The sequence below is a fragment of the Hemiscyllium ocellatum genome, chromosome 22 (assembly GCF_020745735.1).
Source record: "Hemiscyllium ocellatum isolate sHemOce1 chromosome 22, sHemOce1.pat.X.cur, whole genome shotgun sequence".
Classification (NCBI taxonomy): domain Eukaryota; kingdom Metazoa; phylum Chordata; class Chondrichthyes; order Orectolobiformes; family Hemiscylliidae; genus Hemiscyllium; species Hemiscyllium ocellatum.
Window position 1 is genome coordinate 54,205,690 of NC_083422.1, and position 26,413 is coordinate 54,232,102.

Here is a 26,413-nt window from a genome sequence, read left to right on the forward strand (position 1 = left end):
AATCTGGACTGTATACTCTGGATTTCCCTCCTAAATCTCTCTTCCTCTCTGGCCTCCTTCAAGAGATTACATCTTCAACTAAATAAGTCCTTACATGTCTCAGTATCAAAATTTGCACTTTTGTAGCTCGTTGGGATGTTTAACTACCTTAAGGTCACTTTGAAATTCCTCTGAACTTTTCGCAACATTGTAGGTGCGATGTTTAGTCATCCTGAAACATTGGATTTGCTCAGCCAATGGATCATACATAACGGGGAAAGGCAAATCTCGAATTCCTGGTGTATCCAATTCCCGGTTTCCTTGTGTGTCTTGAAGTAACCTCATTATGTATAGTCTACTTCCTTGGTATATAGCATGGTTGTGTGACCAACAGTAGTGAATCAAAAGTTATGTCAAGAAAACATTGATGTCCTGGGCTTTCACAGATGCACTATTACACATCTTTGAAAAATGGAAGAGAAAAGTCAATAAGTGATAAAATGCTTGCCAACCCACTGTAGATTGCTTGTAAGATTCTCAATACTATAGTCATTGTATTTGGAACCAAAGTTTAAATGTGATTTTTCACGGAATTGTTACGGTGCAGAGGACGACCATTCAGCCTTGAGGGAGAGTTCATTGAATGTAGGAGAGATTGTTTCTTGGAGCAATATGTTGTGGAAACAATCAGGGAGCAGACTTTCCTGAAATTGGTACTGAGTAATAAGATGAGATGAAATAAAGATCTCATGGTAAAGGATCCTCTCAAGAAGAGTGATCACATCATATTAGAATTTCAAATTCAATTGGAGGGTGAGAAACTGGAGTCCCACACTAGTGTTCTGGTGTTAACAAAGATAATCACATAGGCATGAGGGCAGGTCTGGCCCTGGGAAGACTGAAAGTTGATGAGCAGTGGCAGATGTTTAAGGAAATACACAATTCCTTTTCGCTAAAATATATTGAAGAAACGAAGAAAGACTGTAGGAAGATCAGCAAGGAAGTTAAATAATATAAAGACAAAAACTAAGGTATACCATATTGCAAAAGCAAGTGGCAGACTGGAAGATTAGGAAACTTTTAAAGATCAATGACGGGTTACTAAAAATGGGTAATGAAAAGAACCAACATAAATAATAAATACTGTATATACTTCAGTAAAAGTCAATCTTGCAAAAATCCACACCCTATTTTTGGCCACCAAGTCTGGAATTTTCCATATATTTTGTGCAAAAGTCAACCCTAGTTCTTTACAGGTGACAGATCAGTATTTGCGAGTCAAGGTATTATCCTGCACATAAATGTTGCTGTTGTCCGTTTCCCTATCCCTGTATCAGTCGAAGCAAACACTGAATGACACAGTTTGGCTTTACCTCCTCTTGGAGGGAAAGAGGACAATCACCCACGTGTGCAGAGACATGAATTCTCGGTCTTCTCTCGAACAGCTGATTCTTAAGGAAGCAGCATCCAAATAATGCAACATTTATATTGATTGGATGACCGTTACAATCAGCGAGCATCAACAGTAAAGGTTAAACTATCTGCAATTATACAATGGATGTTCTTAACTTTGTTAACTGGCATTACGTAATGGATGCTTTTCACCTTGTTAACCCACTGCCCTTGCCTCCAGCACCTCATTGTTTACTGCAAATTCTTATCTGGTCAAAGTCATGCCAGCTGAGCCTTTGTTAAACAACCCAAAACTTAAACTCTTTCCCTACCTGCTCATACCTTATACACTTTCTAATTCCCTCTTTTTATCATTTCATGATAACCACCTAGATAGCACTACCAGCTTTCATAAGACTCTGACATCCAGTATTTAAGCACATTATTGACACACAGCATACAATGTTTATAACAACAAAAATTACTATTCCTTTACAGTAAATAGAATTTGAAGAATCCTCCCATGTGGAAAAAAATTCAAAAGTAAAGTTCTTAAATCCACAGTCCTTAGTGACCACTCCATCCCCTCCAAGTCGAGTGGAAATGAGCCAGTTCTCCAAAACTTCCTTCAGTAGAGTCCAACCTGGAAACAAAGTTCAGTCTATCCTGGCACACCACTCCACAGAGAAATCTGAATTCTTGGATAAGGGCAGTTAAATACTGAACAAAACAGACAAGACTTCCTTCCTTGCAGAGATGCTTCAGATGGAGGATATCGGCACATCTGAGCGTGCAGTGCAGCAGTTGCAGCAGCAGGCTAGGGGAATTCAGTATTCTTTGCTGCTTCTGCTCCCGCTTTAAACATAACAAAGCCAACTGGATGTTGTGATGTTGGCTTGGTCAGTGAACCTTCATATCCCTTAAATGATCACAAGACAAAGTAAAGCTCATGTGGTTTAATATCCGTAGGAAGGCCTCTGACAAAAAATGTACCGACCTCCTCTTACACTGTTGTTAGCTTCTTCACTTTTCATGCTTGTGACTGAGGAGCTGATTGAATCATTGGATCAGGTTGTGGAAGGGTGGGCAGTGGTCCGAAGGCGTGCTTTACCTGTGTTTGGGGAAACTCTAGAGACGATGTTAGCTGCTGAAAGTATCTTTGCAATTCTTCTCTCATTCCTTCCTGGCCAGGGTGGTTATCAGTATGAGGACAGTCATACACTTAGCTACACTAAATTGTGTCTGCCTATTTCAATATTCTCAGTCATCTTGAAGTCTTGTTATTCTGTTCACTATTTATAACATTATCAAGTTTTATGCAATCCATAAACTTCTAAATTGTACTGCTTAAACATTTCAGTCAATTATAAACAACAATCAATGGTCCTAAAATCTAACCCTCATTCAGGTTATTCCAAAATTATTTTCCTTTAACAAATTGAGACTTGGCATATGTGAAAGCTGTCAGGGAAAGTATTTCAAAAGTCTGGAACAGCAAGAAAACAGCAAAATGTTTCCTGTGCTTTAGCAATTGAAGAGGCAGTTTCAGTTCAGATTTAAATCTCAAGTATTTGTGGGAAACAAATGCAGAATATATTAAAATATGTTTTCCAAATTGCCAAATAAAACAGTTGGAATTACAGTGGCAACTTTGGTAGAGATCAACATTCTTTGAATTTGCATTATGAAGTGGGGGAGGAGCAAAAAAGCCTGAATAATAAATGAAAGAATTCAAACAGCTCAGCCTCAAGTTCTAATATTCTCTAAAATCTTAACAAAACATCAAACTAAAAATGCACTCTTCTTTGTGTGAACAGTGCATTAAAAACACAGCAGCAGCAAAGATATTATAATACAATACTCTCATCTGGCTGCAGCATGACCAGTGATCCAACTGTTTTTTGAAACAGGCATTCCTGATGAAGGGCTTATGCCCGAAACGTCAAATTTCCTATTCCTTGGATGCTGCCTAACCTGCTGTGCTTTAACCAGCAACACATTTTCAGCTGTGATCTCCAGCATCTGCAGACCTCATTTTTTACCCATTGTAGAATTTGAGACAAATCAGAGGCTCAACACACTCAATCAATTTGTGTTAAGGTTCCAATTTTGATAATTTTAAAAAAGGGCATAATGTTATACAATTTACCCCATTACATAGCCCACAAAGCACACTGAATTGAGATCCTAATTCAAACAAGGCAAAACAGTTACTTAAAAGTATTTTCTAAACCAGGATTTTTAACAAACCAAAATATTTAAATATTAAACACTCTCAGCATGGCTCAATTTAGACTGAAACTTCCTTTCTTGACCCAAGTATTGGTACAATCTTAATTTCAGCATTTCTCGTTTTATTTTAAGAGCCTTTAGTCAGAGATCTTCTCATTTTACTATGCGGGAGAAACACACACCTTTGAGACCCCACTCAGTTCACCTGGTAATGATCCATGAAATGGAAAACGAGGAATCGAAAAGATGGAGGAGGTGGCCCCAAAAGATCCACACCAGAGTCGGCAAAAATAAATCACGTCCACAGACTCTGAATCGACCACCACAGCACAGAAAAAAAAGCAAGCATCGGTCCAAGATTCCCAAAGCTCTGCGAACCCGACAGTGCGTGGCATGCACACACAGAAAGATCACTGAAACATCCTCATCTCAGTGGAAACGGGACTAAGGAATGCCATCCCACTACTGGACAAGGCTGCGAAGGAAAGGAAGACCAGCCGTACCCTCACGATGAAATCACACACACACAAAAAACCTCGCAGCGGAGCATACGGCGCCGTAGTCCAAGCCACTCTCTTCCCCCAGAAGAAAGATTCAGAGAGCCTCAAACTTCACCACTAGGAGACTTACACCCCTTACTCACCTTACTTCTCACAAGGACTCAAATCCCTTTTCTTACTCGATATGTCCAGGGACTCTAACCCCAATTAAACCCAGGGACATCGAACCCCAATTAAAACCCAGGGGACTGGAAACCCAATCTAACCCAGGGAACTCGAACCCCAATTAAACACAGGGGACTTGAACCTCAATTAAAACTCAGGGGACATCGAACCCCAAATAAAGTGGGCGGCACGGTGGTACAGTGGTTAGCAGTGCTGCCTCACAGTGCCAGAGACCTGGGTTCAATTCCTGCCTCAGGCGACTGACTGTGTGGAGTTTGCACATTCTCCCCGTGTCTGCGTGGGTTTCCTCCGGGTGCTCCGGTTTCCTCCCACAGTCCAAAAATGTGCAGGTTAGATGAGTTGGCCATGTTAACTTGCCCATAGTGTTAGGTGAAGAGGTAAATGGGTGGGTTGCTTTTTGGAAGGTCAGTGTGGACTTGTTGGGCCTGGTTCCACTCTGTCAGTAATCTAATCTAAACCCAGGGAACTCGAACCCCTATTAAACATAGGGGACTTGAATCCAATCAAACCCAGGGGACCCAAACCCCTATTAAACACAGGGATGTGAACCCCAATTAAACCCAGGGGACTTGAGCCCCAGTCAAACACCGGGAACCTGATCCCCAATCAAACACAGGGGACTCGAACCCCAATTAAACACAGGGACTCCAACTCCACCCAAACCCAGGAGACTCGAACCCCAATCAAACCCAGGGGACCCGAACCCCAATCAAACCCAGGGGACCTAAACCCCAATCAAACACAGGGGATGTGAAACCCAATCAAACTCAGGGGACTTGAACCCCAGTTAAACAAAGGGGACTCAAACCCCAATCAAACCTAGGGGACCCGAAACATTTGCAGCAAAAACTTCCAGCTCGGCGAACAGAACCACAACAACGGACACCCGAGCTACAAATCTTCAACCAGACTTTAAATAGCTGAGGGACTCAAATCCCAATTAAACCTAGGGGACTTGAACCCCAATTCAGCCCAGGGGACCCAAACCCCTGTTTGTCAGTGCGTTTACAAAACTGTCCCTCTCGACTGAACTAACTACTATTCTAGAAGTCCTTAGAATATAAAACAATTGAACGAGGGGACTGTTTCCGACACACAGGAATATCAAGAGGGACCAAGGTTTAAAATCTTACATTATGGGCCCGTCTGTCTTGAAATACCAGTGTTCCAGGCAAACATTGACACCGTCCGATCGTAACCATTCGTTTGGAATCCTGCTGACTATGCCATATTGTCGTCCCGTTTCCCTATCCCCATATCAGTCGAAGCAAACACTCAGAGACACAGTATAACTTTACCTCCTTCATCTTTTTCCGGGCCTTGGAGGGAGAGAGAACAATCGCCCATGTGCACAGAGACATGAGTTCTTGGTCTTCTCTTGAACAATAGATTCTTATGGAATTATATAGTCACTTACACGGAGCAGCATCCAAATAATCTCATTCCTGATGAAGGGCTTATGCCCGAAACATCGAATTTCCTGTTCCTTGGATGCTGCCTAACCTGCTGTGCTTTAACCAGCAACACATTTTCAACCAGCATCCAAATAAGGCAACATCTGTAGTGATTGGGTGACCTTTACAATCAGCAAGCGTCAACAGTAAAGATTAAGCCATCAGGCATGAAATAATGGATGTTCTTAACCTTGTTAACTGGCATTACATAATAGATGTTTTTTACCTCGTTAACCAGTACCCTTGCCTCCAACACCTCACTGTTCTTATCTGGTCAAGGTCATGCGAGCCGAGCCTTTGTTACACAACCCAAAACTAAAACTCTTACCTGCTCATACCTCATACACTTTCTCATTACAATGAGGAAATGAATTTTGTTTTTCATGCTACTATGTGTTTTGGTGTACAATCAACACCAACATTAGGCTAAAGATTTCTCAAGTTCATTATTAAACAACCACAATAACGAGTATAAGTTTTGTGATACAAAGTTTATCACATTATCACTTCATATATAAGATAGGCCTATATGCATTTACTTCAGTCTAATTACCACGTAGCTGTTGACGATTTCTCATGACTACCATGATTGGTGAGACTGTATGAGAGTCAAATATCTGATAAAATTCTTGTCAGAAATGAAAACTTAAAATCTCAGTTTGAGAAACTAAAAAAACCGTGGATGAGAGAAAATGGAAGAATTTGGTGCGCAATTTAAGACACATCAGGTCAGAGTTAGGTGGCAACCTTCCTTTGTATGCATTCTAGATGAGTGGTGCTGGGAGAGCGCAGCAGTTCAGGCAGTATCCGAGGAGCAGTAAAATCGACATTTCAGGCAAAAGTCCTTCATTAAGGAATAAAGGCAGAGAGCTTGAAGCGTGGAGAGATAAGCTAGAGGAGGGTGGGGGTGGGGAGAAAGTAAATGACCTTTGCAGTTGGAGAGGAACTTCCTGAGATTCTTATAGAGAGAGGAGGAAAACTTCAAGGCAGGCATCCTTGCAAGAGGATTCACAGTAGGGTTAAAATCGAGGATGCCTGCCTTGAACTGCGAATCCTCTTGCAAGGATGCCTGCCTTGAAGAAGTTTTTCTCCTCTCTCTATAAGAATCTCAGGAAGTTCCTCTCCTACTGCAACTCCTAGGTCATTTACTTTCTTCCCACCCCCACCCTCCTCTAGCTTATCTCTCCACGCTTCAGGCTCACTGCCTTTATTCCTGATGAAGGGCTTTTGCCCGAAATGTCGATGTTACTGCTCCTCGGACGCTGCCTGAACTGCTATGCTCTTCCAGCACCACTCATCCAGAATCTGGTTTCCAGCATCTGCAGTCATTCTTTTGTATGCAGTTCAGCTGAGCTCAGTTTCCCTGTAGCGCTCATGGAATGACTGTAACTCGTGTTTTTTTTTACTTTATTCGTTTAGAAATCAATTGGGTTTCTGCTAATGATATGGTATTTTGGGCTGTAGCATTAATTTCAGCCCCTCAACAGTAGTATCCATGTAATAGTCAACCCCACTGATTTAATCTTAAAAAGTAGTCTAAAAATTCTGACTTTAACGTGAGTATATACTGTAGCAAACAGCACAAAATGTAAAAATATGAATCAGCAAAAGCCTTTATATGCATATGAAAGGGAAGAGAATAGCTAAAGTGAATGTTGGTCCCTTGAAGGATGAGACTGGGGAATTAGGGACTGGGGAACACAGAAATGACACAGTTACTAAATTTTGCTTCAGTTTTCATAGTGAAAACACTAGTTCTATCCCAATAGTACCGGGCAAAGCTAAGGTTATAGAATGAGAGGAACTTAAATCAATAATCATCACTAGTGAATAAGTACTAGGCAAACTAGCGAGATTGAGTGCGACAAATCCCAGAGCTTAATGCCCCAAATCCTAGGATCTTAAAGGAAGTTCTAGCAGAACAGTGGATTCATTGGTTTTAATATTCTAAAATTCTCTGGATGCGGTAAAGGGTTTAAGTGGATTGGAAAAAGGTTAATGTGACACGCTTCTTCAAAAAGGGAGGCAGAAAGTAGGAAATTATCAACCAGTTAGTTTACCATGTGTTTTTAGGAAATTGTTAGAATTCAATATTAAGGAAGTAATAACAGAACATTTGGAAAATGCAATCCACCAGAGTCAATATGATTTATAAAGGATAAATCACATTTGCCTAATTTGCTAGAGTTCTTAAAGGTATAAAAAGCAATATGGATAACGGGAATTCTGTAGATGTCATATATCTGAACTTCCAGAAGGCATTTGATGAGGTGCCTCATGAAAGGTTAATACCTAAAATAAGATCACATATGCTCGAGGTACTTTATGAGCTTAGATAGAGGATTGGCTAATCAATAGAAAGCTGAGAGTTGGGATAAATGGCTCTATTTCTGGTTAGTGAGGTGTAACTAATAAGGTGTCTCAGGCCCAACCTATTTACAAATTATATTCATGACCTGGATGTGGGGTAGAAAGTACGAATGCCAAAGTGGCAATGAAGAAAAAAGAAATATACAAATGGATATGGACAGGTTAGGTGAATGGGTCAAGATTTGACAAGATTTGGATAAGTGTGAAGTTATTCATTTTCGTCAGTGGAATAGAAAAGCAACTAATTATCTAAATGGAGAGAGACTTCAGAATGCTTTGGTGCAAAGGTACTTGGGTCGTCTTGTGCATGAATAACAGAGAACTCTGAGATAATAAGAAAGGTAAATGCAATTTTGGCATTTATTGCTAAAGGAATATAGGGTATAAAAGACGAGAAGTGTCGCTGAAACTGTGCAAAGCATTATGAAACTGCATCTGAAGTATTGCATAGAATTTTACTCAGGAAGGAATGTAGTTGCATTGGAAGCAGTTCAGAGGAGGTTCACTAGATTCATTCCAGAGGTGAGAGGTTGCCTTCTGAAGCATTTTAGGGTCTACTGTCTGGAGTTTAGCAGAATAAGAAATTTTATTAGGTTAAGCAAGATGTTAAAGGGGATTGATAAAGTAGATGTAGAAATGATGTGTGTGCAGTATTTTAAATGAAAGGTCATAGTTTTAAGAAAAGGGGTAGATTTGAAACAAGAATGAGGAGGGATTACTTCTCTCAAATATATCTCTGGAATTCATTACCCCACAGCGCAGTTGACACTGGGACTTTGAGTAAATTTGAGGAGGAGATAGACAGATTTTAATTAGTATGGGTTGAGGATTATAGAGAGCAGGCAGGAAAATGAATTTGAGGCTGAGATGAGATCAGCCATGATTGTATCAAATGGCGGGAACACTGAATCGGCTATTCCTGCTCCTAGTTCTTATGTTCTTTCAAAAGGAAACCTAACAAATATCTGAAAAAGGTCCTGCAAAGATATGGGAAAAGAGTTGATAAAACAATATGAAACTTAAGAAATAGAAGGAGTAGGGCAACGGGCTCCTTGAACCTGCTCTGCAATTCAATTAGAATGGGAACTCAATTCCCCTTCCTATCTGTTCCCTATTTCTCTTGATTCTCCTATTGTTCAAAATATTTCTATCTAAGCCTTGAATATATTCAATGAGACAGTGTCCATACCTCTTTGGGGGAGAGAATTCCAAAGATCCATCACCCCCTGATACAACTTCCTCATCTTCAGTTTACATGGGCAATTCCTTATTCTGAAACTATACTCCTTATTTCTTGATTCCCCTCGTGAGGGGTCATATTCTCTAAGCATCTACCCTGTTAAGACCATAAGACATAGGAGTGGAAGTAAGGCCATTCGGCCCATCGAGGAGAAAGTGATGATTGCAGATGCTGGAGATCAGAGCTGAAAATATGTTGCTGGAAAGGCGCAGCAGGTCGATTAGTCGATTCTCCTGTTCCTTGGATGCTGCCTGACCTGCTGCGCCTTTCCAGCAACACATTTTCAGCATTCGGCCCATCGAGTCCACTCTGCTGTTAAGTCATGAGATGACCTCTCATTCTTCCAAATGCCAATGAGTGTAGCACAAATCTGTCAACCTTGTAGGATAACCCCTTAATCTGAGCCAAATGTGAATCGCCTTCAAACCAAGTGTAACCCTTCTTAAGTCAAGACTTATACTGAATATGTGTTCGAGGTGCAGTGTCACCACTTGTACAATTCTAACAAGAATTTGCTATTTTTGTATTCCATCCTATTTGAAATAAAGGCCAGCATTTTGTTTGCATTTTCAATTACTTGCTGTACCTGCATGTTCACATTTTGTATTTCGTATACCCAGAATCATCAGTAGTGTTGCATTCTGCAGTCTCTCTTGCTCTCTATTAAAGCAACAGTTAAAAATAATTTTAAAAAGTTTTAAAAATCTTTTTATGGTGAACATTGACCTCACTGACTCGCTTCACCTTTATGTACACTTCCACCAAATTTAGGTTCAGTGGTGCACAATTCCTATTTTTCTTAGATAAAAACAAGGACTGCAGATGCTGGAAACCAGAGGCTAGATTAGAGTGGCGCTGGAAAAGCACAGCAGATCAAACAGCATCAGGGAGCAGGAAAATCAACGTTTCGGGCAAAAGCCCCTCACCAGGAATAGATATGAAGGGCTTATGCCCGAAACGTCGATTTTCCTGCTCAGATGCTGCCTGACCTGCTGTGCTTTTCCAGCACCACTCTAATCTAGATTTCTATTGTTGCACTATCAGCTGGATAATATTTGCAACTATTTTTAAAAATTGTGTTGTGAATTTTTCCTCAGTTTGTGACCTGTAGCTATCAAAATTTTGGAACCCTTTCCTTTGCCTAGAAATTATTTCACCATTCGTGACATTTTGTGGTTGCGATCATGGATGTTTTTCCATTGTCCACGCCAAACCTGGGGAGCGACTTCACGGATTACTCTTGAAAAGACCTGCGCAATGAGTTGAATTACCTCCTTGTTGCAATATTAAATGATCCTATAACTTTAATTCTGTAAGTATTATGGTTAAACGAAGAATTTTCATTGAAGAGGGTGGCGGCCTGGCTTAAGTGCAGACATTTTGATGGCCAACGTTAATGCCCCACCATAAAGAACATAGAAAGTAACTTGACATTCTATATAATGAGTGTCGGCACATAGTATATTAAGTGTTTAATTTACACTTTCGAAATTGTAACCTCAGAGACAGTAACCCTCATCTGTTGTACTGTATTCTTAAACGATAACCAAATGCTACGCAATTGTGACATTCTCAAACAATCCTCTCATTTCGTCACCTGGCAAAAGATTATTGCACTTTATTTTAAACTGTGTTATATCGGAAATGCATTCATTTAGCTTTAGAAAATTGGAAAGGAAATCCGTTTTAGGTGATTTCAAAACTAGTTGCGTCATTGCAGATTGTTGCATATTTCTGGAATTTTTGCATTGATGAAGACGAGAAATACCGAGCTATCAACATTCCTTCAAAAAAAGTGCAATGAATGACCTTTCCCCGTTGTCCTTGCTGGGAAGCGGCTTGGGGACTTATTGCAACACCAGCAGGCGGCAGGGAGTCATGTGACAGGCTTTCCCGCCACTGATTGGAATATCTGCCTCGTGAACCCACGCCGCCTTCGCAACCTAACCCGCTGACCTGAGTGACAGTCGGATAAGCCAATCCAAGCTGGAAAGATGACCGGAAGACGGTACGACTGTCCAATCCCTGGCGCAGAGGTCTCGGAGTGGTGGAGGGAGGGAAGGCCATTAAGTTCGATAGAGAGCGCACGCGGGTTGGCGAGAGAAACCCTCCCAACTCGACACTGTAGGTGAGGAGGCGGGGCCAAGGGAGATAATGGACGGAGGCCGTCGCCATTGGAAAAGGGGAATTAGGTGTCCATCAACGATCTGGTCCAACCGAAGTTGGGGAGGCGGGATAAGGGGCGGGTACGCGGTGTGATGGGGTGGGGTTGAGAAATCGGAGGTACGTCACAGGGCCTCGGCCCCCATTTTACCTCCGTCCCGCTGCAAGTCCGGCCAAGGCGAGGATGGCGACCGTGAGGGAGGACGATAGCGGTGGCTGCTTATAAAAGGCCGGAGCGTCGAGTGAGTGAGTGAGCCGACGTGGGAAAGGCGAGGGAGCGGAAAAAAAAAATTCGAAGAGAGAGGAAGAAAAATAAAGGCGAAAGAAAACAAAACGTCTTATTTTCTTTTATTTCCCGATGGAATTTGAAAATGATGGAGTGAGGATCGAAGTACCGGAGCGGCCTGAAGCGATCGCCAACGGTAACGGCAAGGCCAACAGCCCGAGCAGCATCGCGGCCGGCTCGCCAGCCCTCGCCTCCCCGCCAGCTCTCTTCCACATCTTGGTGAAGCCACCGTCCCCGCCCAGCCGTTTTTTAAATATTATGGACAATTTCTCGGATGAGAAGAATAATAATAGCAGCAGCAGTGAGGTAGAATACGAGAGCCTTCCCGAGACCGCTTCCACCTCCACCCACATGATCGCCGGAGCGGTGGCCGGTGTCCTGGAGCACTGCGTGATGTACCCGATCGACTGCGTCAAGGTATCAGGCTCCCCCCTTCCCTCCCTCCCTCTCCTCCTCCTCCTCCTCCTCACACCATACAGCCTGACCAAATGGGGTGGGGGTGGGGAGCAGAAGATATCGATTGCAATTCCTTTGCATTTTATTTCTCTGTATTTGTCAAGAAAGCCTAGAGTTGTGCACCATGTGGAGCGACTTTCACCCTTCTTTATCTATCTCTCTGTCTATTTTGTAAAGCTTGCAGAGACAGCACCAACTTTTCACCAGGAAACTGCAAAGCACTGGTATTTCCAGTTTTAATTCTCGGGTGAGATCAATTCCCGACAATTAGTTCCTCATTTTAACTCCAACAAGTTCAAGGAAGGCATCAACATCTGTCTCGATGTATGTTTTATTTCTTTGAAAATCACGATCTGGAGTGTAACTTTAAGTTGCAGAGTTGAGTGGGTTGCATATCACTGACTGTAGCCAAGTTTTGTTTTAATGATGAGGTGGCTTGAACTTGTAAGTTTCCCACTGAATGGAGTGTCCAATCCATTTCACTGTTGGTCAGAATTTCTTTCGACTTCTCTGCAGCTGTACTTCATAACTGTGTGAGGACACCAGGTGTGTTCTGTTCTGATTTTAGGATTGCACAGATTGAAGGAGTTTTGATGGAAAAGTACAAATTTGAAGGGAGGGAACAAGTTAGCCATAACTACGCATCAGTCTGTTTTGCTGTCTACTTTTGTGGTGAACTTCTAAATAAACTTGAGAACTGAAATCCTACATTTTTCTTTTTTGTTTTTAGTAAATATTGCTGAAAAGGTTGGAACTTAAAGTAAACTTAGCATTCTCTATAAGTATCATGTGAAGAATGAAAATAGAATTTTTTTTTGAACAGTTGAGACTTGGAGAATTGTTGAGTTCTTCGAGGTGAGTTGTTGACTTGAGCTTTTTTAATGTCTTTAGCACAAGGAAAGTTGAAAGATGAGAATCCTAGCAAATGTCATGTTATAAGCAAGGGGAAAACTAACAGAACAGATGTACTAACTTTTAATTGATATGTAGGTTAAAGAAGTTTGGAGAAAGTTCCATTGAGTGTCTGGTCAACACAAATCTCATCTTTTTGAAGTGTTGAAACCCTTAACATCCTTCCGTTTGTGGTCTTTCTATTAACACTGGAGCTTAAATCTATCTTTTAAAAAGTATTGAGGATTTTTTTGGTTTGGTCTAATTCTCATTGTCAGTTTTTAAATAGGATCTGTTTCAAATCTACCTATCGTCTTCCCAGCTATCTTTCCCCAGCCCCATCCTCGCCCTCCAATCTGTCAGCACCCTCGACATCACTGAAGGGCTTAGACCCGAAAAGTCAATTCTCTGCTCTTTAGGCACAGCCTGACCTGCTGTGCCTTTTGAAGTGCTACACTTTAAGTGTTTAAGTCTTCCTGATTGTAATTTCTCCCCCAGTGAAACCTGTATTTAAGTCCTTGGAGGAGCTGATGTGGATTTATTTTCATTATGCTGTTTATTTTTTATTTTACCAATCTGCTTACTATACAAAAGTCGACTCTAGTAAGAGGAATTACTGTCATCTTAATGTTGCAAAGCAGTTCTGTTAGTATAATACTAATAATTAACACAGGCCATTTCCTTAGTTTGTACAAGGAATGTTGATGTTATATGAACACTGTACTGTAGGTTTGTGTGAATATTTAATGGGTTTGCTCTGTTTGTTGACTGAGATATGCTGAGTACATTCTGTCCTGACAGTGCCTTTTTATACTTCAAAGATATAGTAGTTGTATATGTAGCAGCGTTTTTAAGGTTATTTAGGCAAATGTTGTCATATTTTAGAACTTAATTGGGCTTGTATACTTATTCACCTGCAAATTAACGACATGGTTTTGGGATACTTAGATAATGCTGTTGAGGTAGTGAATACTTTAACATTCTTCCACTTCAAACAGATCAAAGGTATGTGGCTGGCATTTCTGCATGAATGCTGAAGTATGAAGGCCCCATTAGGGTTTGAAGAGTAGCAATTCAGGAGTAAATGACCCCCCAAAGACATTTGGCATTTAACTACGACTTGAGTTTTTTTCCAGTCTGTGGCTACTGTAAATCTTTACTGAGCAGTTGCTTTAAGTGGCTATGCAAACTTAGTAAGGCTGAGCATAAAAATAAGAAAAATTGAGTACCTGACCCCAAAACAGTCTTGTATAAACCATGCAAGAAGTGGCACACATTCAATTACCACCTGATAAAGGAGCAGTGCTCCAAAACCTAGTGCCTCCGTTTTAAACCGGTTGGATTATAACCTGGTGGTGTGATTTTTAAAAAAAAATTCAATTACATTTGTATTGTTCGGAGAGATTAGCTTGATTGGAATTGATTTGTATTGCCTGTGTTCATCTGATTTTGTGGTGTTTGACCCCACCCCCCCCACCTCAGCCGTGGTTTTTTGCAGAGTGGAGTGGGGTTCAATGGCAGCATGTTGGGCAAAAAAAAGTGAATTCTAAGCCTTCTGTAGCATGGAAAATAAGCAACCATGGGAGCATAACACCGTACTTAAAAAAGCTGTTTACTCAATGAACTCTCTTGGCCTCCACTGTAAGGTTGATGATCTAATGCACAAAATGATAGTTGAATTATGGTTGCAGTCCTACTAGAAGTATTCACTTTTCAAACTGGAGGTGTACAGTATTTTGTCAGAATATGTTCAATCCATAGTGGTTATATGTGCGATGCATATACTGTTCCCCTATTGACAGACAGTTAACCAAAGATGGAAAATCTGCTGTTGGGCAGACAGTGCTTGTTTGTGTACATCAACAGAAGTAAACTGTAACTCAAATGTGTCTGAGGTCCTGGAGCCAGAATTTTAATTACCATGTGGATTTCCTTAACAGCTGAGTTTGGTAGACACCAATTTGTAAAATAGTGGCAAGAGGACAAGTTGACATGATTGGGGTTTATTTTGTTGGTTTGAGTTTTTTTTAAAAATATACTTAACAGTTGTGTATTAATTCTCTGCATATTGGCTATTCTGTAACTTAGTAACCTGTTCATGTTTGAGCCTCAACTGCCATCGTTACAACAGACTATCTGATAGTTACTTGTGGAGTCTTGCTGGACTCCATTGTCTGCCATATTTTCTATCATCTTGTATTCCTTTACACCTGTGAGATGTTACTGCTATGTCTTAATGCATAGTGTGCTAATAACTGCAGTATACTTGGTCTTCAGACTTGAATAAAAATGCCTTGGGATTCTGGTGCCACCACCACTTGCTGGATGTTAAATAGAGGAAGGAGAGGCCAAAATGGTTTAGTGCCTTTGGAACAGGGTGTAAGTTGTTGTTGTACTTAGTCTTGCATGTTAGCTGTAGAAAATACTTTTACTAGACAGAATTGTTTTACTTGAGGTAAGTTGGTTTGTACATGTAATGTCTACAGGTGAAAGCTTGTGTGAAGCTTACATGCCTTCAGTATGCAAAGTGTGTGCCATTGAATGTTCAGCTTGTACCATGAGATTCATGATGACTTGCAATTTTGATATCTTAGGGTGTTGACTCTTGTAGAAAATGTGGCAGTGCTGAGTTAGATAGCTAGTTTGGGCTTGTTGTTGCCAGTATAACCACTTATGTGGGAGTGGGGATAGAGTAACTGAAGTGCTGATCTGAATTGTATGAAAGCAGACCTAGCTGGTTGCAGCAGTGCTTGGGAAGAGAATCTTCAGTTTGTTTTATATTGTGGAAATGCTGCCACTGATCATGTCTCATAATAGTGAATTTAGCTGTGTGCAGTAGATCAACAAACTAACCTTCGTTCTAAAGCAGGTTAACTTGTAGTGTAAGTTTTAAAAATGCCTTTCCCAGTCATGAATAGGCTAGGAATAGTACTGTACCCTGTGGATCGCAGTCACTCGGCCTGTGTAGGCTCAAAGAATAACCCAGGAGTTATTCATGTACGCATCACTGGTAAGGTTGCACTTATTGCACATACCTAATTGGCCAGTAAGCAGGTAAGAGTCAACTACATTGTGGGTCCAGAGTCACAACTACCTTACCGTTTAGTGCCATCCCTACTTGCATTGTGAAACCATTGTTGAATTGGATTCAACCATCATCATCATTAGAATCTTTCCAGATTTGTTTTTGATTTCAAAGTCCTCTATCTTCTGTAGAAGGTTTTGAGCCCAGGTCTTTTGAATGTTAGCGGAGAGGTGCTGGAAAAGCACAGCAGATCGGGCAGCTCTGAGGAGCAGGATAATCGACATTACTGTGGTGTAACTATCTATCTAGTAATAATACCACTGTACCATGACTTTGGATCAGCACTCCAGTTATTCCGTCCTTACGCTCACTTGTGTATCGTACTGGCAATAACAAGCCAAAGCTAGCTATCTGAGTAACATTATCTCAAAGACAGTTACCATCCTGCAATATTGCACATTGTGATGAACCTCTTGGTTACAAGCTGCCATACCTGACCTTTGCATTCACTCATACAAATGTTTTCCTACTTCAGTAGTCTTCAAGAGGAAAGCTTTGAATCTAAGATTAAAAACTAATTCAGCAATTCCATGGTCTCATCTAGGGTCTGTGGTGTAGCAGATATGGAAAGTGGGATAAGTTACTTTTTTGGCATATTTGCATCCTCATCAATTTCAGTGGTTTTCTCTTTTACAACTGATTTGAAGTACAAGAGGAACACCTTTTTAGAAATCGCAAATTACGCATAGCGGTAACAGGAATAAGAGCTAATGTTTGGATAAGGCCTTAGATTACACCTCACTGGTACATGGGGTGAAGTGACTGATGTTTTGTCAGTCATAGCCATGTTGTCTTTTAAGGATTCAAAATCAATGATCGGAATTACAGAATGAGTTGAACCTTGTGTTCCTGATCAATAAAACACTAGCCAGGCCTTCTCATACATTTGAATCTCTATTTATCCAATACAAGCTGGACTTAAATTTTTTTAAACTGTTTCACTCAAGGTTCAGTAATTTTAGTGCTGCATTGTCCAAATCAGGAATTTGATAAGTGACTTTGCTGTTTAAATTTGCAAAATTGCACGTGTGCAGTTAAAGCCAGCCAAGCTTATGTCACCAAAGTAATGTCTAATGGGTGGTTTAGAAATAAAAGGAAAGTACAAGACATAAATTTGTCTCGCACGTAAATGAGAGAGCAGCAGAATGTTACTACAGGATTGCATCGACTCCTGAATTCATCAAAGAAATCCGGCTGCAGATCAAAAGTACTCCTGCTTTGGAAATGGAGCAAGGTCTTCTAAAAGCAGCAAAAAGCTACAAAACCGACTCCATTTCACAATGTTAACTTGCTGTTTAACATTGTACAGGTAAACATCAACTATCAGCATCTCGTGCGCCATTTTGCTAAATTTCTCTCATTCTCCAGTTGTGTATCTCGATGAAGTGATCATTGTATCCACATATTCATCACTTTAACATGTTAATTGGGGTATGAGGGATTCAGGTGAAAGATTTTAAATGTTTTCTTATTGCTAGCAAGAAGAATGACAATGCTTCAAGAAGCTGCAAATACTATCATGCAAAACTATTTCGCTTTTCTTGTGGAATGAGAGCCAACTTTGATATATTCACAGGGTGAGTGATAGGAGTCAATTGATAATACTACTGGTTAACTGGCTGAAGGCCTAGCTGTTGACCTTTGCCATCTTTGTATGATTGTTGGAATTTGCTGTTCTGTACTGAGTTGGATTATTTATAGTTGCAAGTACTTTTTTAAAAAAAGTTAATTGCCATGTTTTTGGCACTATTTTTAACGAACTACTGAGAGTTAATCTTTTTAACGTAATGTCTTCTGTTCCTCATCTGCTCTGCTTGACTTCAGCCAGGTTCTGTCTACCTGGCTTCCAGTTTCTTTACTGGGGTCTCTAATGGGCTCTGGGCCCACCAATGCTGCTGTCATTGCTGCAAATAGGAGCACTGTTCTGTGCCCACCGCAGCCATTGATGCTGCTTTCTTCCATTGGTGCAGTCTACCAGAGAATGAAAGGGACAAAGAAGGGTATGACTGGCCTGTTGTTTGGGAGCAGATGGAACTAGGAACCCAGATGCTGCTTACCTACTGCTGCCATATTGAAAATCCGTCTAACTTGCTTTATAATTCTGTTGGTAACTATGAATTAGGATGAGGTTACATACAGTAACTCCAGATTAGTGTTTGTTTTAAATTTTACATTGATTCAGATTTAGGTTTTATTGTCATCTAAACTAATGTACAGGAGTACAGTGAAGTGTACAATATGGCACTTAGCCTTTCTGGTGCCAGCTTAAGTACAAAGATACTTAGATACAAAAATAGGAAAAAAGTAAAGTTCAGCACTGCTGTTCTTAGTATAATGGAGTTAAAAGTTAAGCATTACAGACTGACCATCAGCCATAGGCTAACAGAGTCCACACTGGGCTTGCTGCACAAGTCCTCCCCCCTGTACAGCACTGACTGCTGCTTCATTTGTAAGCTGTTTCATACCTGATCGCACTAACCACCAGTCAGGCTTTACTAGCAACCAGCTGGGCTTGCCAGCCGTCTTCACTGCTGCTTTACCACTGACTATCAGCTGGGCAGTTTATTTATTTGCAGTTAAACGTTTTCCTGTGTAGGACAAGCGTTAAATTCCTGGTCTACAGATCAATAACTGTGACCAAGTGATCATTCTCCTCTTGTAGTATAAGTTGATTCTTTTTAGAAAGTAATCCTCAATTGCTACAGTTGGTAGGTGAGAGGTGCACAATAGACTCTTGCCTCTTTAATTTTTGAGGTTTTTTTTATCCATTGTCTAAAGGACTTGCACTCCTAGGAGTTGCAACTGCCTTTCTTTCAGCTGAAGACAACAGCAAACATTTTAACTGGCACCGATTAGTCCACACTGAATTTAAAATTGCACAGCAATAGAAACTTAATACAGGGGATACATATATCATTGTTATACTTTATTAAACTGATTTATACTATAAATGCAGCCTTGCCGCAAAACCTAACAGCAGAAAGCCTCCTTGCTCACACCTTCAACTGACTATTCCAGACGTTGTGGTAGATTGCAATATTTGAGGAGAAATTGACTCCAAATTGAATCAACTATTGATATTTAATGTGGCCATTTGATTAATAATACTTATGTTGTATTATTCTATCCAATTAGATTTTTTCTAAAATCTCAGTAAAAACAGTGCTTGCTGGTTTATCAAGTGTGCTGGTTCATGAGCTATTGGTTTAACATTTTCTGCAGTTCGTGGATTACTGGTAAATTATTTCTTGCACAGATCAAATGAAGTTTTTCACAATTTAAAGATGGAAATATTGTCTGTGGTCTACAGTGATTTTTAAGTTTACTTGATTTTTGTTTCCTCTCAGTTGCATTGTCAGCTGTTTCTTTAATTTTCAATGCATGACTTCGCGAACTGCAATGAGCAAGCTACAGAAGACACTTACGGAAAGTTGCAATTTAGAAGTCTCTATCTGAATTTGATTTTACTTGGTAATGACTTAATTGTATGTTCATTTTTCTCAACTTGCAAAGCTGATTTGTGAAAGCAAACCAGTTTTAATCATGCTACACCAATGTATGTTAGTGACTGCCTATTTAATAGCCTTAATGTTTTGAAGACCTTGGTAAATCAAGATATTGGGTTGATGGGTGCATTTTTACCTAGCCCCTCCGACACAGCCCCATACCTGGTAATCATTGCTGGCAACAAATTGCTATCATGCTTGCGTTCTGGGAGCATTAGGTTGTCACAGAAAGGTGCACCCATCTGGAAACAAGTACTGTATGTGGTGCCCTTTGCTAAGAAGCTGGAAGCACACAAAATTAACTGTTCTTTGCAATAAGCCTTTGGTTGGGAACTGAAATTTCTTTTAAGTGGGCACCTTGTATGTACAATAAGTTGTACTATGTACAGTATAGCTAATTTTCTGACCAGGCAAATGCTCAGGTTTCCCCCTTTTTTGTTTCATGGTCTTGTTTTGTAAATTTCTTTTATCTGGTGACTGCACATAGCTCTCCATCTATGAGCAATGCAATTTATTTTCTAAACTTCATTTTAGCTATATTGTCATAGAATCATCGATGTACAGCACAGACCTTTTTTTAAAATTGTAGCTCATCCATGCTGACCAAATATCCTCATTTAATCTAGTCCCATTTAGCCATCACTTGGCCCATATCCCCCTCAACCCTTCCTAGCAATGTACCATTCAGATGCCTTTTAAATGCTGTAACTGTACCAGCCTCCATTTCCTCTGGCAGATCATTCCATTTCTGCCCGGAAAAAAATTCCCCTTAAGTCCCTTTTATACATCTTTCCCCCTCGCCCTCAACCTAAAGCTTCTAGTTCTGGACCCACCCTCCCAAGGAAACAATATTGTCTATTTATCCTATCCATGCCTGTTACGATTGTATAAACTTCTATAAGGCATAAGTGGGTACTGCAGATGCTGGAAATCAGTCTAGATTAGAATGGTGCTGGAAAAGCACAGGAGGTCAGGCAGCATCAGAGGAGCAGGAAAATTGCCGTTTTGGGCAAAACCTCAAACCTGATGAAAGCTTTACCCAAAATGTGGATTTAAACTTCTAGAAGGTGACCCCTCAGTGCTCCAGGGAAACGAGCCCGAGTCTGTTCAGCCTCTCTGTATAGCTCAAATGCTCCAGCCCTGGCAACATCCTTGTAAATCTTTTCTGAACCCTTTCAAGTTTCACAACATCTTTCCGATAGGAAGAAGACCAGAATTGCAGGCAATATTCCAACAGTGGCTTAACCAACGTCCTGTACAGACTCAACATGACCTCCCAACTCCTGTACTGAGTACTCTGACCAATAAAGGAAAGCATACCAAATACCTCCTTCACTATCCTATCTACTTGCGACTCCACTTTCAAGGAGCTATGAACCTGCACTCCAAGGTCTCTTTGTTCAGCAACACTCCCTAGGACCTTAGCAGGACTTATACACTTAATGATAAGATTTGCTTTCCCAAAATGCAGCACCTTGCATTTATCCATTGTCTGAGTTTTGTGGACAATAGGCTCAGGTTCTTAAAATAGTAAGTGACGTTAACACTGGAATTTTTGTTTCAGACAATTGAGTTTTCTCCACTTTTTTTCATGAAGTTGGTTGGAAGAGTACATTAGTTTCAGAAAACATTTTGCACTGTGCCATCAGCATTTCTACTGGTTTACATTCTAAACTGCATTGTGCTTTTGGGATTAAATGTCCCAAGTAGCAATGCAGAGAAAGCTTAATGAAATGCTTTATATTTCATTGATACTGTCGGGTTGAACCACTGTGATACAGCGTTTTAAAGTGGATCTGGTCTTAACACATGCCCATTTCTTTGGGCATGTTGGAGTGTGCAGCTACACCTAACAAAGGGATTTGGTTTTGACCCTTTGGTCTGTTGAATTAATTAGCTTGTCACTCTGCCAGCCTGCCTCCAGGCCTCTACAAAATCCACTTCAAAAATTTTTGAAATAACGTTTGGTGATTTTTTTTTTTTGTTTTTTGCAGGTGAAGCATTTGATAGAACCACAGGTGGTGAAATCATATAATTGGAGACTTGCTTGGTATGGTCACTTGTTAGAACACATGCTCATTTCCATTTAGTTTCCTTTCCTAATCGTATTCCTGCATATCCTAATGCATGAATTCCCCAGCTGTTGGGCACTGGAGCAGATGAGGACAAGATATTTGTTGTTAATTGGGTCATTCCCCAAAGAGATTATCTTGAGCTTTTTTTGGGGGGTATAAAGTATGCAGAGCTTGGTTCAGGATATGACCAAAGCTGATAATGCAATCGTAGTCAAAACTGTTTTTGCAAATCTGATTTTTCAAATGTCTACATTGCATACGTCAATTTAACATGCTGTATAATTTCAGGAATGCATTTGGAAGGTGAAATTTCGTAGTATCAATAGGTACTGCATTGCTGTTTGCAGACCTCGAATTATTTCCTACTTGAAAGGCAAGCTCGGAATAATTGGTGTACATGTTGGTTTTCTTAGCAAAGGTGATTCAGTAGCTCAACCTTCAGAGCAAAATGTCTACCATTACTAATTTTTGGCCTGGAATGATGCGTCTTGTACTTCTAAGGTGCCAAAGTTAAAGTGAACTATTTGTTTCTGAGGTAATAGGTGCAAATATGGAATGACTGGGACCTGGTATATTTCTAACGGTTCTAGATACAGAAAAGGAATTTGACAAGTCTGTTTGGAGATGAAAGGTTTGCTTTTCTAACTTGCAGTTGGCCTCAGTCTTACCCCACGCATGTGCCTGAAAATTTCACCAATGTTGAAGAGAGCATAATCTGTGCTTACCTTTTTTTGAGGATGCCATCTTTTTAAAGGACTCTCAGGATTTTGTCAGGACCGTTTCTGTCCAAGCAACAAACCAGCTTAAAATGAGTCCATTTCCATTAGCAGTTTTGGGATGACACAACCTCACTTTTTCATGTTAATGAATGTGATTACCCTAGGATATGTAATAAACTTGGAATATTAGTTTTAAGAACTTGTCCCCCACATTTGGATGTAGGTTTGCTCGCTGAGCTGGAAGGTTCATTTCCAGGCATTTCATCACACTACTAGGTAACCCCTTCAGTGGGTCTCCAGTCCTTCCACTTTTTAAACAAGGACTGTAACAAACCCTGTATTAGACAAACTGAGAAAACTAGCCACCAGGACACATGAACACCAAGTTGCCACAAAATGACATTGACCCTCTCTAACTAGTATTCTTACATACAGATAAGGAAAGACACAATTTCCACTCAGGACAACACATCCATCCTAGGACAAGCCAAACAGATGCATGAGAATTCCTAGAAGCATGGCATTCCAACTGGAACTCTCACCTACTATGGAGATGAAACGTCTGAAATGAACCATCCAGCTCAGCGAGCAAACCTACATCCAGAACCTCAACCTGAGCTACAAATCTTCTCAAACTTGTTGGGTTCCCCACATTTTAATTAGTTTGGGTAAAACTTCAAGTTCATTTTTCATATTTCCTAGTTTTCCCATCACTTAGTTGCTGTTGTCTCAGACTTGTTTGTATCATTACTTAGCCACAGCAAAAGTGAAGCAACAGTAACATACATCCAAGCCATGCACCATTCTGTCTTGGAGAGGAATTGCAACCCTCTGACCACCGATCATTGGTCCTGTACAAAACACCTTAAATGTGCCTGATGTTTGTGGACTGTTGAAAAGTGGTCAAATGCCACAGATGCAGAAAAAATCAAAACTTGTCACATTAGTGAATAGTCCAGGTGTGGTGCTGGAAAAGCACAGCTGGTCGAGCAGGATCTGAGGAGCAGGGGAGTCTGTTTCAGGCATATTCTTCCCTCCAGGATGCGGAGGGCCTGAGGGGTTTGAGAAAGAAGTGGGGGGGGGGGGGTGATAGCTGGGAATGCAATAGGCAGATGAAAGTGGGGGGTGATAGGTTGAGGAGGATAGAGCATGAGAACAATATAGCACAAACAGGCCCTTCAGCCCACGATGTTGTGCCGAACATTTGTCCTAGCTTAAGTACCTATCCAATTGCTGCTTAAAGGTCACCAATGATTCTGACTCTGCCACTCCGACAGGCAGTGCATTCCATGCCCCCACCACTCTCTGGGTAAAGAACCTACCCCAAACATCATTTTTCCCCCACCCCCCCAAAATACCTTCCACCCTTCACCTTAAATTTGTCCCCTTGTAACATTATCGTACCCGGGGAAAAAGTCTGACTGCCTACTCTATCTATTCCCCTGATCATCTTATAAACTTCTATCAAGTCACCCCTCATCCTTCGCCATTCCAGGCAACATCCTGGTAAATCTCCTCTGCACCCTCTCCAAAGCTTCCACATCTTTCCTAGAGTGAGGCAACCAGAACTGCGCACAGTACTCCAAATGTGGCCTTACCAAGGTCCTGTACAGCTGCAACATCACCTCACGACTCTTGAAATCAATCCCTCTGCTAATGAACGCTAATACACCATAGGCCGCCTTAAACTCTATCCACCTGAGTGGCAACTTTCAAAGAGCTATGAACATAGACCCCAAGATCCCTCTGCTCCTCCACCTTAAGAACCCTACCGTTAACCCTGTATTCTGCATTCTTATTTGTCCTTCCAAAATGGACAACCTCACACTTGACAGGGTTGAACGCCATCTGCCACTCCTCAGCCCAACTCTGCGACATATTAAGTCCCTTTGCAGCCGACTACAGCCCTCCTCACTATCCATGACTCCTCCAATCTTATTGTCTGCAAATTTACTGACCCACACTTTGACTCCCTCTTCCAAGTCATTAATAAAAATTACAAACAGCAGAGGACCTAGAACTGATCCCTGCAGAACTCCATTTGTAGCTGGGCTCCAGGCTGAATATTTACCATCTACCACCACTCTCTGACTTCAACCGGTTAGTCAGTTCTCTATCCAACTGGCCAAATTTCCCACTATCCCACGCCTCCTGACTTTCTGCATAAGCCTACCATGGGGAACTTTATCAATGCCTTACTAAAATCCATGTTCACTACATCCACTGCTCTACCCTCATCCACATGCTTGGTCACCTCCTCAAAGAATTCAATAAGACTTGTAAGGCAAGACCTACCCCTCTCAAATCCGTGCTGGCTGTCCCTATTCAAGCATTGTCTTTCCAGATACTCAAATCCTATCCCTCAGTACCCTTTCCGTTACTTTGCCTACCACCGAAGTAAGACTAACTGTAATTTCAAGGGTTATCCCTATTCCCTTTTTGAATGGGCACAACAGTCGCCACTCTCCAGTCCCCTGGTACCACCCCCGTTGACAGTGAAGACGAAAAGATCATTGCCAACGGCTCTCCAATTTCCTCTCTTCCCACATAATCCTAGGATATATCCCGTCAGGCCCGGGGGAGTTGTCTCTCAAGTTTTGCAATATGCCCAACGCATGTTCCTTCCTAACAAGTATCTCCTCTAGCTTACCAGTCCGTTTCATACTCTCCTTTTCAACAATACGGTCCCTCTCATTTGTAAATACTGAAGAAAAGTACTCATTCAAGACGTCTCATCTCTTCCGACTCAATACACGGTCTCCTACTACTGTCTGTGATCGGATCTACCCTTGTTCTTGTCATTCTCATGTTTCTCACATACGCATAAAAGGCCTTGGGGTTATCCTTGATCCTACCCGCCAAAGATTTTTCATACCCTCTCTTAGCTCTCCTAATCCCTTCCTTCAGCTCCCTCCTGGCTATCCTGTATCCCTCCAATGCTCTGTCTGAACCTTGTTTCCTCAACCTTATGTAAGCCTCCTTCCTCTTTACTAGACATTCAATCTCCCTCGTCAACCAAGGTTCCCTCACACGACCATCTCTTTCCTGCCTGACAGGTACATACATATCAAGGACATGTCGTATCTGTTCCTTGAAAAAGTTCCTCATTACAACAACATCCTTCCCTGACAGTCTATGCTCCCAACTTGTGCTCCTCAGATCCTGTCTTGCAGCATCGTATTTACCCTTCTCCCCAATTGTAAAACCTGCCCTGTTGCCCTCACCTATCTCTCTCTCTCTCCATAACCAAGGTGAAAGTCACAGAATTGTGATCACCATCACCAAAATGCTCACCCACTAACAAGCCTGTCACTTGTCCAGTTCGTTACCAAGTACCAAATCTAATATGGCCTCCCCTCTGGTCGGAAAATCTACATATGGAGTTAGAAAAGCTTCCTGGACACACTTCACAAACACCGCCCTGTCCAAGCTACTTGATCTAAAGAGCTTCCAATCAATATTTGGGAAGTTGAAATCGCTCATAATTACTACTCTGGCTTCTGCACCTTTCCAAAAATCTGTTTCCCAATCTGTTTCTCCACATCTCTGCTACTATTGGGGGGCCTATAGTAAACACCCAAAAAGGTGACTGCTCCTTTCCTATTTCTGACTTCAGCCCATACTATCTCCAAAGGCAGGTCCCCCTTGAACTGCCTTTCTGCAGCCATTATACCATTTCTAATTAGCAATGTCACACCCGCTCCTTTTTTTTAAACCACCTTCCCTAATCTTACTGAAACATCTGTAACCAGGAACCTCCAACAACCATTCCCGTCCCTCTTTTATCCACGCTTCCATGATGGCCACAACATCGTAGTCCCAAGTACCAATCCACGTCTTAAGTTCACCCACCTTATTTCTGATACTCCTTGGGTTGAA

General features: G+C 41.2%; 1 protein-coding gene across 1 annotated transcript in view; it reads left to right on the plus strand.

The window, feature by feature from the left end:
* The first annotated feature begins 11,650 nt into the window (after nt 1-11,650).
* The window catches only part of slc25a28 (solute carrier family 25 member 28), a 48,462-nt gene continuing 33,699 nt past the window's right edge, over nt 11,651-26,413 (plus strand). Inside the window, exon 1 of the mRNA XM_060842239.1 lies at nt 11,651-12,219. Coding sequence (XP_060698222.1) covers nt 11,875-12,219 — 345 coding nt within the window. The 5' untranslated portion in view covers nt 11,651-11,874. The remainder of the gene's footprint in view (nt 12,220-26,413) is intronic.